General features: G+C 42.0%; 1 protein-coding gene and 1 long non-coding RNA gene across 2 annotated transcripts in view; one reads left to right on the top strand and one right to left on the bottom strand.

The window, feature by feature from the left end:
- LOC308646678 overlaps window positions 1-13,362 on the bottom strand; it is a 1,527,418-nt gene that overhangs the window by 726,975 nt on the left and 787,081 nt on the right. The gene's annotated exons all lie outside the window — the stretch shown is intronic.
- LOC308647855 (melanoma inhibitory activity protein 2-like) lies at window positions 5,318-8,253 on the top strand. The gene is given in 2 exon segments (XM_081292357.1): window positions 5,318-7,761; window positions 7,763-8,253. Coding segments are annotated over 2 exon segments (2,289 nt in total). The 5' UTR covers window positions 5,318-5,835; the 3' UTR covers window positions 8,126-8,253.

Here is a 13,362-nt window from a genome sequence, read left to right on the forward strand (position 1 = left end):
CTTTGCTTAAGTGGTTAAGGTAATTTTTCATCTTGTTCTGGTATCAGCATGTGACTCTGTTCTCAGACTCTTTGGAACAGACTAAGTATATAGCATGGAGTTTGAGTTAATTTTTTCTAAGTTTACTAAAACAGTAATTCTATTTCTTGTTATTTCTGATTTTTAGACACTATTTTTTTATGATTTAAACTCTTTATTTTAAATGCATATGCCTTAAAATTAGAAGTCTTGTGACTTGAATAGATCGAAGTCTTATAGAACAGGTTATTTTGGGGGAAAGGTGGGATTTTGGCCATATTATCAAATTTACCTCTAAGGAAGTAATTCTACTTCTAGAAATACATCTGAAGAAAATAATCAGATGCTGGGGGTGTGGCTTAGTGGTAGAGCACTTACCTAGTATGAATGAGGCCCTGAGTTCAGTCTCCACCACTGGGGAAAAAATCAGAAATATGAATTTTAAAATCTATGATGGTCTTTATCATGTCAAAAATTAGAAATGATGTAGGAGGACTTTTAATGTTATAGGGACTTAATGTAATACAAAAGTGAAATGCAATATATTGATTTTATTCAAGAAAATGTATGTCTGTGTGTGTATGTCTGAAACCCACTCACCTGTGTCTTAGTAGAGAAAATATCAGAAGAAATAAAGCCATTTGAATGGCAGGGTTATAGGGTTGTTTTTCTGCTTTTCCATATTTAATAAATTTTCTATGTTGATTCTCTGTTACTTTTATAATCAAGAAGAGTTATAGAATTACCCAGGAAAGTGTGTAACTTACTCTATTGGATACCACATGTCTTAAAATGCTATAGCTTTTCTTTTGTAAACCAGATGAGGCTCCAGGGTTTCTTCTTCCTCTTTTCGATGATCCATTGTGTCATGTTTTGCAGATGAGAAGCAGCAGTGACGCATGAGAATGGGCTGCGCACACCATTCATGTGGAAACTTCCGTTGTATATTTTTTAAATTTAGAGTTTAATTATTAGGAAAAATAATGGAGTGGAAAGTCACATTTATTGTTCGGATCTACCTATTTGGAAGTGTGTTTGTGAGGACTGCCTTAACCTGTCTTTTGTGTTGTGTGGCTGAAGAATTCTGCTTTGGAACAGGCCAGTCAACAGTGAACAGTTCAGGAGCATCCAGGTGGACTTCAGCCAGGATGGTCCTTAATGGGAAACGTTGCATCTTGTATCGAGATGATTTTCACTAAGTGTGTCTTAGGAATGTGGCTTTGTCTTATCTCAAAAAAAAAAGAGAATCCCATGAAAAACGGGAAGTTCTTGGGGGATGGAAGGGCTGTTTTGTACAGAATGAAAGATGGTGCCCTGCAGGGCTTTGCCTTGGTGGGGACACACTGAGGAGCCTGTTGGCTCCCACCATGAGGCTGTGCTCCGCTACAGCCAGGGGCAGCAGGCAGTGCACTCTGCACTGGGGACCTGACCACTTGGGGCATACTTTTGTAACACAAACTTTCTGTAGAGTTTTTTCTTATAGACAAGTTAATAACTCAGATATTCTGCAACTTATGATATATGGATAAATAAAAACACTGCAAAAGGAATACTTGAAGTTGTCTTTTGATTTTTGAAAAAATACTAGTGCATTCGGGGCTGGGGTTGTGGCTCAGTGGCAGAGCACTTGCCCAGCATGTGTGAGGCACTGGGTTCGATCTGTAGCACCACATGCAAATAAATAAAAAATAAAGGTACATCAACAAATAAAAAATATTAAAAAATAAAATTAGTGCACTGATTTGAATTTTTGGAAGATTATCTGTAAGAAAATTTAAGTTGTAATAGAGAAAAATGTGCCTGGTGACAGTCTTTGAGAGATTATCAGAGTAGGTCTTTCTTCAGGGTCAGACTTTAAATAACATTTGCGTTTTTTATATTAAAAATGATCAGCATGCAGCTTCTCTGATAGACCTTCAAGTACTTTTCAGTGCACTCAGTTTCCACATTAATAATGTTGAGTTTTTTGAGAATTTTGCTTTCTATTGATGGGCTAACAGATATGTGAGGTGCAGATGTTAAGCCAGTGTTTAAATAACAGTAGCTGCTGATGTTTAACACACACGCCCTGGAACAGATCCAGATTGTGCCCCTCATGCAGGCCAGCTTTGTTAGCATCTGTTTCCTGACTGGCATTTCCTGTGCCATAGTTGGCTGCACTGTCCCCTTCGCTCACGGCATTTCCTGCAGGCTCCCCATGACCCTGTTTTCCCTGATTTGTATTAAAAGCCTCATCCCTGCCCAGAGCTGTCACTCCTTGTGGAAGCTCTTGCAGACCCTTTAGGGTGTATCAGGGGCTCCTAAAATTCCTGTGTTCTTAGAAAAACTGTACTTTTTTCCTTGGCTCATCTTAGTTATAGTGAGGAATGGGCGGTAGTGTGGTGTGGGGGTCTTCTCTCTCCCTTGGATAGTCACTCGAGGAGGACAGGAACTGTGTGTTCTGTTAATAATAATCATAGTCCTAGTCCCTAGGAAGGAGGACAAGACAAATACTTTTGAATGATACATAACTAAAAAGGAATTGAAATAATCAGTGTGGAGAGTAAGTGTCAACATGAATAGAAGGATCTAAAGGGGTTGTTGGTGGGTTGTGTGCCTTTGACTTTTCCATTGATAATAATTTATCCTGAAGAAACCAGTGGACAAACATAAATACGTTTTAAGATGATAACTTTATTGCAAGATTTAGTAGCTTGTAATAGGAAAACCTCTTAAGGTTTTCCTATTACAAGCTACTGCGTCCTAAGGCGGCCAGAAGCTCCTCACGCCCCCGGGCCGCGCCCCCGGCCGCGCCCAGCCGCCGAGCCCCTCACGCCCGCGCGCCCAGGCCGCCTCCGCCGGCGCTGCCCGCTCTCCACTCCCTCCCCAGAGGGGTGGCCGCAGCCCACGCCGCCCCGTCCAGGCGACGCCTCCCCCAACACACCCCCTCCAGCCTCGCCCGCGCCCGCCTCACCGGCCCCCTCGGCCCACCATCCAGCGCCGCTCGGCGACGCCAACCCAGCGCGCCCATTGCCCCCTCAGCCGTGCGGCCGCTGCCGCTGGGGAAGCCCCTCAGCCCGGGCCGCCTACAGATCTTGCCCTGTAGGCTCTGCAGCACTCGGACCTCGCGGCTGTCCTCGTCTCCCGCCTCGGGCTCTGCCGTCGCAGTCGACGCCGGCGCCTGGGAAGAAGCCGCCGCCGCCGCCGCCATGGTGCCGCCCGGCTGGTGCCGCAGCCCCGCCGCCTGCGTAGCCCGGCGAGGCGGAGCCCAGCTGCGGCCTAGGCCCGGGCGAGTGGCAGAGTGAAATTGGTGGCATCGCGATTCCAGATTTTAAACTATACTATAGAGCAATAGTAACAAAAACAGCATGGTACTGGCACCAAAACAAGCTGGTAGACCAATGGTACAAAATAGAGGACACAGAGACAAATCCACAAAGTTACAACTACCTTATATTAGACAAAGGTGCTAAAACCGTGCAATGGAGAAAGGATAGCATCTTCAACAAATGGTGCTGGGAGAACTGGAAATCCATATGCAACAAAATGAAATTGAATCCCTTTCTCTTACCATGCAAAAAAGTCAACTGAAAATGGATCAAGGAGCTAGGAATCAGATCAGAGACTCTGCATGTAAAAGAAGATAAAGTTGGCCCTAATCTTCATCATGTGGGGGCAGGCCCCAAATTTCTTAATAACACCTATAGCACAAGAGTTAAAACCAAGAATCAACAAATGGGAGGAATTCAAACTAAAAAGTTTGTTCTCAGCAAGAGAAATAATATCTGAGGTGAATAGGGAGCCTACATCCTGGGAACAAATTTTTACCCCTCAAACATCAGATAGAGCTCTAATCTCTAGAGTATATAAAGAACCCAAAAAGTTAAACAACAAAAATTAAATGACCCAATCAACAAATGGGCCAAGGACTTGAACAGAAACTTCTCAGAATAGGATATACAATCAATCAACAAATACATGAAAAAATGCTCACCATCTCTAGCAATCAGAGAAATTAAAATTGAAACTACTCTAAGATACCATCTCACTCCAATAAGAATGGCAGCCATTATGAAGTCAAACAACAATAAGTACTGGTGAGGTTGTGGGGGAAAAGATACACTCATACATTGCTGGTGGGACTGCAAATTGGTGCAGCCAATTTGGAAAGCAGCATGGAGATTACTTAGAAAGCTGGGAATGGAACCACCATTTGACCCAGCTATTCCCCTTCTCGGACTATAGCAAAAAGACCTAAAAAGAACATACTACAGGGACACAGCCACATCAATGTTTATAGCAGCACAATTCATAATAGCTAGAATGTGGAACCAACCTAGATGCCCTTCAATAGATGAATGGATTAAAAAAGGTGGCATTTATACACAATGGAATATTACTCAGCACTAAAAAATAACAAGACCATGGCATTTGCAGGCAAATGGATGGCATTAGAGCAGATTATGCTAAGTGAAGTGAGCCAATCCCTAAAAAACAAATGCTGAATGTCTTCTCTGATATAAGGGGGGTAACTCAAAATGGGATAGGGAATAAGAGCATGAGAAGAAGACTACCACTAATAGGGAAGAAAGGTGGGAGGGAAAAAGAGGGAGAAGGGGAGTTGCACGGAAAATGGAAGGAGAAGCTCATTGTTATACAGAATACATATATGATGTTGTAATGAGAAAAAGAAAAAAAAAGTGTGTCACATTAGATTGGATAGAGAGAAAGGATGGGAGAAGAGGGGAGGAGTAAGGAGGACAGGAAGGGCAACAGAATAGAATAGACAATATGAATGATGTATGTACATTCCATGTATGTATTATATGTCAAAATACATTCTGCTGTCATGTATAACTAAAAAAAATAAAGTTAAAAAAATGACAGTACAATGATCTAAAATAACAGTTCTTATTTAACCAGTTGTTTAATTTTTATGGTTGCTTGCTCTATAAAAATAAAACTTAATAAAAACAATATTAAGGGTAAACTTAAAAAAAAGAAACATAAGTCATTAACCCAGCTAAAAAATTAAAAAGAAAAAAGAAAGAAAGTAGTGTATCATGAGAGTTTTTTCTGTTAGAAATAATTCAAATGACCATCCTAGAAAGAGTCAGCAGGTCTGGGGAGGTAGCTCAGTGGTAGTGAGCTGGCCAAGCATGCAGAAGGCCTTGGAATTTAAAGCCCAATACTGCAAGAAAAGAAAAGGGAGGGAAGGGAGAAAAAAGAAGGGAGGGAGGGAGGAAGGGAGGAAGGATGAAAGGAAGAAAACAAGGAAAAAATGAAGAAAGGGAGGGAGGAAGGAAGGAAGGAAGAAAAAAGGGAGAGGACAAAAGCAGGGAAAGGAATGGGTCATTAAAACAAAAGGGCAAGCAGTACACATATAAGAATATGACCTAAAATCTGTTGAGACAGTTTAGAAAGCTTTAGAATTTGCATGACATCAAACTGAGTGGTATTATGACTGTATAGAAATTTCATAAGAAGCTCCATCTTGGCCTAGCCTAAACCAAACTCAGGGGTGAGTGGCATGGAGAGGACTCCTCTCTGGCTGGAGTGGAAGGGACCTGAACCCCTGGCACTTCAGGATGCACTGGGTAGGGAAGGAAGGGGCCAAGACACCCCTGATGGGCACTTGAGCACCACAAGGCTCCTGGGAGTCCTTCACCCCGGCTCCCCACATCACAACCCCACCCCCCTTGCAGGGGTTCTCAGTGGTCTGCTCCGTTGCCTGGTGCAGGTTGGAATTCCTGAGCAAACTGACCTGAGTGTCCACAGCCATATTAGAGGGTGGTCCTGGAAGAAGTAGGAAGGGTTGTGGCAGCATTGTCTGAAGACATGAAGCCAGGCCCTAATCCTTATGGCGTTCCTTGGGATTTGGTGATGTGTAGAGCTATTGGATGTTTTTGTCTTCTCTTGTTTTTGTTAAGACGTTTTCAGTGTGTTAAAAGCAGGCTTTATGTGGGAAGAGAAAAACAGCTGGCTCTAAAACTTTCTAGAAGAATTGAAGAAAAGTGTGAACTACTTGAAAAAGTTAGCCTTATTCAAAAAGAGCATGAAGGCATAGAGTCAACTTTAAAGGGTGGCAGTTTTGAGAAGGGTCCAAGAGAAGCCCCAAATTTAAAGGCAACCTATGAAAAGCTGCATAGGTCCAAACCTAGCCATGGGGATGAAAGACTCTTTCTAGGAAAAGAGCTAGAAGAGCAAAAGGCCAGACATTGTAAACAGGATGAAATCATGGCAGATATATCGAGAAGGATAAAGTCCCTCGAAGGTGAATTAGGATCCCTCAGATCACAAATAACTGAAAGTAAAACAAACCTGAGACTGCTTCAAATGAGTGAGGAAGGACTTCAGCTGGCAATGAAAGAAGCTTTGGATGTAAGTTCCCAGCTTCAGCAATGTCAGAAACCAATCATAAAAGGAGAAGCTGAAGCATGGAGGGAACAAGGATGTGTCCAATGTAAAGAGAGCACCACATTGGAAGACTCTCAAGTCCATGCAGGAAAAGTTCAAAGTGATAAAGAAAATCACGAGGAGTCTCTGACTGAAGGCTTGCTGAAGATGAAAGATAGGTCTTCTCCAAGCGCGGGAGCCCAAACAGATGTTGGCAACTTGGAATGGGGAATGAGGAGTGAATCAAGAATTGGTGCTCACTTGGATGATGAGCCAAAAGGAGCTTTAAAGAAACTGATTGATGGTGCTAAGCTAAAGGCCTCCTTAGAAAACTTAGAAGGACAAAGATATCAAACTTGTGCTTTCTTATCTGAAGTAGAGAAAACAAAGGAAGACCTTGGAGAACAGATTAGAAGTCTGAAGACTGAACAGGCAACCTTGCTGTCAGAGAATACACGGCTTGAAGGTGAGAAGGAGAACCTTCAGCAGAAATGTAAAGTCATAATGGAACACTATCAAGAAAATAGGATGAAACTCTATGGGAAACTCAGAGTAGAGGAAAACTACCGGGTGGAGCAAGAGAAGAAACTTTCCAAGGTCAAAGAAGAGATGGGCCATATGAAGAAAGAGCTGGAGACCTACAGAAAACGAGCCAAATATCTTGAAGAAGAATTGGAGAGAACCATTCAGTCCTGTCAGGGGAAGATTATTTACTCTGAGAAAAAAGCACATGAGAGTGAATTGGCGGCTTGGATTGCTGAAAGAAACCTCCATTATTTCATGAAACAAAAGGCTCGCAATGGACAAAAGTTAACTGAAAGGGAGCTTCAGTTTGAACTTGTAGAGAAAGATCCCTGTGCACTTGGTGTTTCAAAGGCAGCATTGGGCAGAAAGAATTCCCCCAATGGTCCCTCATCATTGGGTCCTCCTTGGCAAGGTGGATGTTATTCGAATTATGGTAGACCATCGCGACCAGCAGAACTCAGAAGTTCTAATATGCCTTCTTTGGATAAAGAGGATTGGCCTATGTCTTCAGAAAGTCAATCCAGTAGAAAGGAGACCAAATTTGATCCTGGTGATACCAATGTGCCTGATTCATCTCTCTCTGCTGAAAACCAAGCAACTGGCTCTGGCTCATTGTTGGCACCTTTCCCTCCAGTCAGAGGTGAATTGTTTCCTGTGGACCCAAGGAGTCAGTTCACGAGAAGAGGACCATTTTTCCCTCTGCCTCCTCCAGGAAACAGGTATGGAGCACCTCAAGATTATTTTCCACCAGGCCCACCACCCCCTCCATTTTTTCCAATGCCAGATGTCTGTGCATGGAAGTGTTTTTCTCAAGACCTTCCCCCAAGAGCTGGATTTCCTCCACCCACCCCCGCATTCTGAAAGTAGAAGTGAGTTCCCTTCAGGATTCATTCCATCTTCAAATGAGCCTGCTACTGAACATCCAGAACCACAACAAATTCCTACTGGTATTTTGGGGCCAATCCCTAGAGAAAGTATAGGTTTAATTTTGGGAAGTAACAATTTAAAAGGGGCCATCATGGTGATACCTGGAGTAGTAGATTCTTATTTTGAAGGAGAATTAAATGTTACTGTAAAGTCAAATTTTGCCCTTCGGTTTACTCCAAAAAATACAATTACTCAATTACTTTTATTATCCTGTAATTTGGATGGACATCCACAATTAAATTTGGTTTCCAACCTCCCAAAAAGAGTGTACTGTAATTAATTGCTCAATTAATGCAGCAGGAATGCTTCTTACTGGAACTTAAAATTAATCATAAAGAGTTCAAAGGTGTAGTGGACACTGGAGCAGATATATCAGTCCTATCCAGTCTCTTCTGGCCTAAGAATTGGCCCTTACATATAGAACCAGCTAACTTAGAGGGAATTGGACAAATCTCACAGCCTGCTCAAAGTGCAAATTATCTCCATTGGGAGGATCCTGATGGGAACAGTGGAGGTTTTAAACCTTACGTGTTAGAGTCCTTACTAGTAAACCTATGGGGAAGACACCTATTAAGCAAAATAGGATTATTATTAGTAACTCCAAATTCTACAAGATCATTTGAGGAAATTAATCAAGGGCTTCTTCCTGGAGATAATGGGGAAAAATATCAGGAAGAATATCTGCTTACAAACCAGCTTCTTGACAGAGATTAGTAAATACTCCAAACCAAAAATTTTACTGGGGGCCTGAGCATCTCCCCAATCCAAAAAAACAGCAAAAAAGATCACCTGGCTCACATAAGAGCCTGTATGGATTTCTCTTCTCAGTGGCCCATCTCAGTAGAAAAGCTAATGTGGAGTCTTAGTTCTGCGTAATAGAGAGTAGTGTTGAAGATCAAAATCTCTATGCATGAGTCTTGAAAGAGTTGGACAAAATTGCTGCTGGGCCACTTACTCTTGTGCAGAATATTTGCTGGTTAAAACTCTTTAAGCTGGGGTGAGACCCAGCATGGTCTTGAATGAGGAGGTGGGGTGGGGCTGATGGATAGAGTGAGGGAAAAGTGGAATAAGGAAGAGGAGAAGCCAGGAAGTGTCTAGGGAAGGACTTGACCTTTGTGTGTGACCTTCACTGCTTTGTGTACTGAAGGCCTTTAGCCCAGATTGTCCTAGGCCATGTGATTTTTTACTGGGAAAATATGATGGAGCATCCATGATACCACTACCCTCCCTGATAGTGAAATTCAATGAAGGGATACTTTTAGAAAAAAAAATGAGAGGTGGGAAAGTAAAGTAGGACTAGGGTGGGAACACTCTCTTTGGAGAAGTTGTGAAGCATCACAAGAAAGGTCTTACAAGGTGTCTAGAAGGACATGGTTGGAGGGCATGAGTGTCCAATGGAGACAGATCAAGGATGCTGCACAGGGAGGCATATGGTGATGAAGAGCCCTGAGAAGGCAGGAGGGGTGAATGCAGTGTCAGCAGAGTCTGGGGAAAGCTTGATCACAAGCAGGTCAAGGGAGATCATTCCTAGGAGCCTGGGAAGGTAGGGGACCTTGGGTCACTCTTGGGCTTTCCTGATCCTGGAGTCTTGCTCCAGGCCTGGGTTGAGCCCTGGCTTAGCTGAACAACTTAGGTAAGGACATTAGAAAATGGCTTTGCCCTATCCTTCTGGTTCTGACCTCCTCTTCCCAACCCCATCTCCCTCCAGGGCCAATTCCCTTAGGAGGACAGCCCCTTCGACCAGGGCTGTGTCAGAAACTCTTATATCACCTTCTGTGAACCACTGGAACCCAAGTGAATTGGTAAACCAGAGGCTCAAGTCGTGGACCTGGGCCTGGTAGGGTGGGGTGAAGCTGGATTTTGTTCCCTTGTCCCTTACCCCAGCATCCAGGCCCTGACACTCACTGTTCCTTTCTCCATGGCACTTTGGGAGCCTCTGGGAACTTTTTTCTTTGTGCCTTTCTAGGTTCTTGACTCAAGAAATGAGGTAGAGGGGAACTGCATTCTGAATGCAGATCCTAGATGAAAGCCCTGGGATTTACGCTTTCCAAGCTAAGGAGATGAGGGCCATCAGGGAGACTTGGACAAGGTGAGTAGTGACCCCTTTCATTTGGCCTATCACTTCCTAGGTACATGTCAGACGCTGTGTGGCTCCAGAAGGAGAAGTGGAAAGAGAAGGAGTCAATGGAGGCCCTGTGTTCACGAAGATACTGTCTAGCATATCATCTCACAGACCTCCCGGGGCCCAACTCTCAACCTCTGGATTTCAACTCATGTTGGCAACCCACCCCTCCCAAGGCTGCAGCTACTTAGGAGGTAAACAGTAGTCAGTGTGCATTGGGAAAGGGGTGTCTGTGGGTTGCACATGTGATGGAGGAAGCTCCTGATGTGGGGCTGGCTGTGAAGCAGAAGCTGTTGGAGTTTAAAGAGGATAATGGGCATAGAAAGCATAGCATCCAAGTCACTGCACTTCAGAGCACACCCAGGTGTCCCTGGAGAGACAAAAAGAAAAGACTGCAGTGCTAACTAGTTGGTTGGCCTTGTGTCCTGGGTCTCAGTTTCTTCAGCTATTAATGACAACTGAGATTAGTCTAGTCATGTAGAATAATTTAAAGGTGATTATGTTTTTTATTGGAAATTGTTACTTGAAGTCTCATGTGAAACATCTGGAGTGAACCATTTGGAGTATAGTGGAATGGGTAACTTATAGTGCCCCCCAAGGGCCCTTTTAATGACTTGTTGTGCCAGTCTTCTCCTTTGTCTTGCCCCCAGGGTCCCAGGGACTTGACTGTGAGCTAAGGGGTGGAGTTTAGGAAGAGTCCTTATATACTGACTCTGTGTTTATCTTCCCAGGATGAGCACATGACACCAGGATATAATCTCCACATGCAGGCCTTTGGGGCCTGAGTCCTCACTCACTCGCCTATTGGAAGTGCCATGACCCCCATGACTGCTTAATCCTTATAAATACCTTTTGCCACTTTATATGTTGTCCTGTCTTTCTGTTCAAGGTTCAGAGAAGCATGTTTCCTGGGGTATGGGGGAAGCTCTGAGGGGCTGGGACAAATGGCTCCTGGAAGGTAACAGCATTGTTCTCTGAAGACCCAAGCTCAGGAACCAATGTTGTCTGGCTCTTTGACCATGGGCAAGACACTTAGCATTTTTTCATCCTTAAAATGTGGCAACAGCAATAATCATAGCAAAAGGAAACTTTTATTATTAGTTCTAATGATTGTGTGTGTGTGTATTCTTTATTATTGTGTGTTTGTGTGTGTCTGTGTGTGTGTGTGTGTGTGTATGAGAGAGAGAGAGAGAGAGAGAGAGAGAGAGAGAGAGATTGTGGTACTGGGATCAAACAAACTGAGGACCTCATGCATTGTAGGTAAGGACACTACCACTTAGGCACATCCCCAGCCCTTTTTTATTTTCAGACATGGTGTCACTAAATTGAGCAGGTTGGCCTCCAACTTGTGGACGGAGGTCTTAGCCTGCCACATAGCCTCCCAAGGTGTTACAGGAGTTCATTGCCACAACTGGATTAGGGTTTTCTGTATGCGAAATGTTGCCATCTGCAAATAGATAGTTTTTCTTCTTTTTTTTCAAGTGGATTCTTTAATTTTTTTTCTTGCCTAATTTCTGTGCCTGTGTCTTTTAGTAAATATGTTAGATGTTTTCATAAATTCATTTCATAAGGTTGAGGAATTTTCCTTTTATCTTTGTTTTGTGTGTGTGTCTTTTTTAATTGTATTAGATTTTGTCAAATGCTTTTTCTGCATCAAATGATCATGTTGATTTTTCCTTCACTATTAATGTGGTGTACGACACAATTAACAATATTCCAGGCTTTAGTGTTTATTAATTATCAGCATGACTGACCAGGACCTAGAAGTGAAGATACTGGGGGAAAATCAATTTATGAACTAACGACCTAGTATGTAATAAGAATGCACTTTATGGTACAATACCTTTCTACACATAGTAGTTATGTGCAAGAAACCATTCTTAGCTTAGTAAAATGTATTCCAGATTTTAGTGTGAACTTTTAGCCACTTTCTACTCTTTTGTGTGGTAATATCTTATTTCTATTTTCAAAATCTTCCATCCCAGCCTCAGGTGTGAGATTGGGCATATTTTTCTCCAATCACAGATGTGATTACCAATATTGCCAATTCTTGTAATGATCTGAGGAGATTAGTTCTAAAATGTCTGTTGCATTTACTGCAGGAACATTTGACCACAAATATGAGTTCCTACATGATGTTGCAGTCATTCTTGGCCATCTCCCTAGTTCCCAGTTTGGTGATAATGTCTCAGAATATCTCCTATGTACCTTTTTTTTTTTTTGTCTGTGAGATAGCTCTACTGGGGATTTAACCCAGGGATGCTTTACCTCTGAATTCTACCACCAGTTGAGCCATTACAGTCTTTGGAATTAAAGATGTGGGCCACCATGCAGTTACATTCCTTTTTTATGAGTTGAATTATCCTTGTATTTCTGTGATAAATTTCAGTGACAATGATATGTAATCTTTTTAATATGCTGCTGACTTTGGGTTGTTAGGTTTTATCTATTTTTTAAAGGACATTTGCATCTATACTCATAAAGGGCCTGAGTCTTAGTTTTTTCCTGTGATATCTTTGTCTGGCTTGATATCAGAGTAGTATTGTAAAATGAGTTGTGAATTGTTCCTTCCTCTTCTACTTCTTGGTAGATTTTGAGAAGGAGTGGTCCCTATTCTTTAAAGGTTTGGTAGTGAACCCATAGTCATCTTTAGAAGAGCCAACTAATTTTTAAAATATTTCCCCTTTTCAATTTTTAGCTGTTTGAGACTAGATTCTTATTAGTTTTTGGCTTTTTGAGTAATTTAAGTGGAATTCTAGAATCAGTCCTGTTGTCATCATGAAATACTGCCTCTTGCAAGAATTTTAATTTCACTTTCTAATAAGTTGTCATTGTAAAAATGTTTTACATTGCAGCTGAGATTGATGGGAAAGGAAGATGCTAGTGTGGTTTTTGCTGGGTTCTTGGTTTTTAATATTTTTATTTGTTTTTAAAACATATATTTGGAAGTAGAGTATATTTTGACATATTGTATATACATGGAGTATAACTTCTCATTCTTGTGGGTCATATAGGATGTGGAGTTTTTATTGGTGGTGTGTTCATATATGAACATAGCAAAGTTATATCTGATTCATTCTACTGTCTTTCTTATTCCCATCACCCTTCCCTTTCCTTCATTCCCATTTTTCTAATCCAATGAATCCCCTCTCCCTTATTAGCTGCATATCAGAAAAAAAACATTTATTTAGCTTTTGGTTTTATGGGATTGGCTTATCTCATTTTTGCTATTTTTATTTTTATGTTTTTAGTGGTAGATGGACACAATTTCTTTATCATATTTACTTTATTAAATTATTTTTATGTGGTGTTGTGTATCATAACCTAGTAACCCAGTGCCTCACACATTCCAAGCATTGCTCTCCCACTGAGCTACAACTTCAGCACCTTGCTTT

Source organism: Spermophilus citellus (assembly GCF_964194105.1).
Source record: "Spermophilus citellus genome assembly, chromosome: 4".
Lineage (NCBI taxonomy): Eukaryota > Metazoa > Chordata > Mammalia > Rodentia > Sciuridae > Spermophilus > Spermophilus citellus.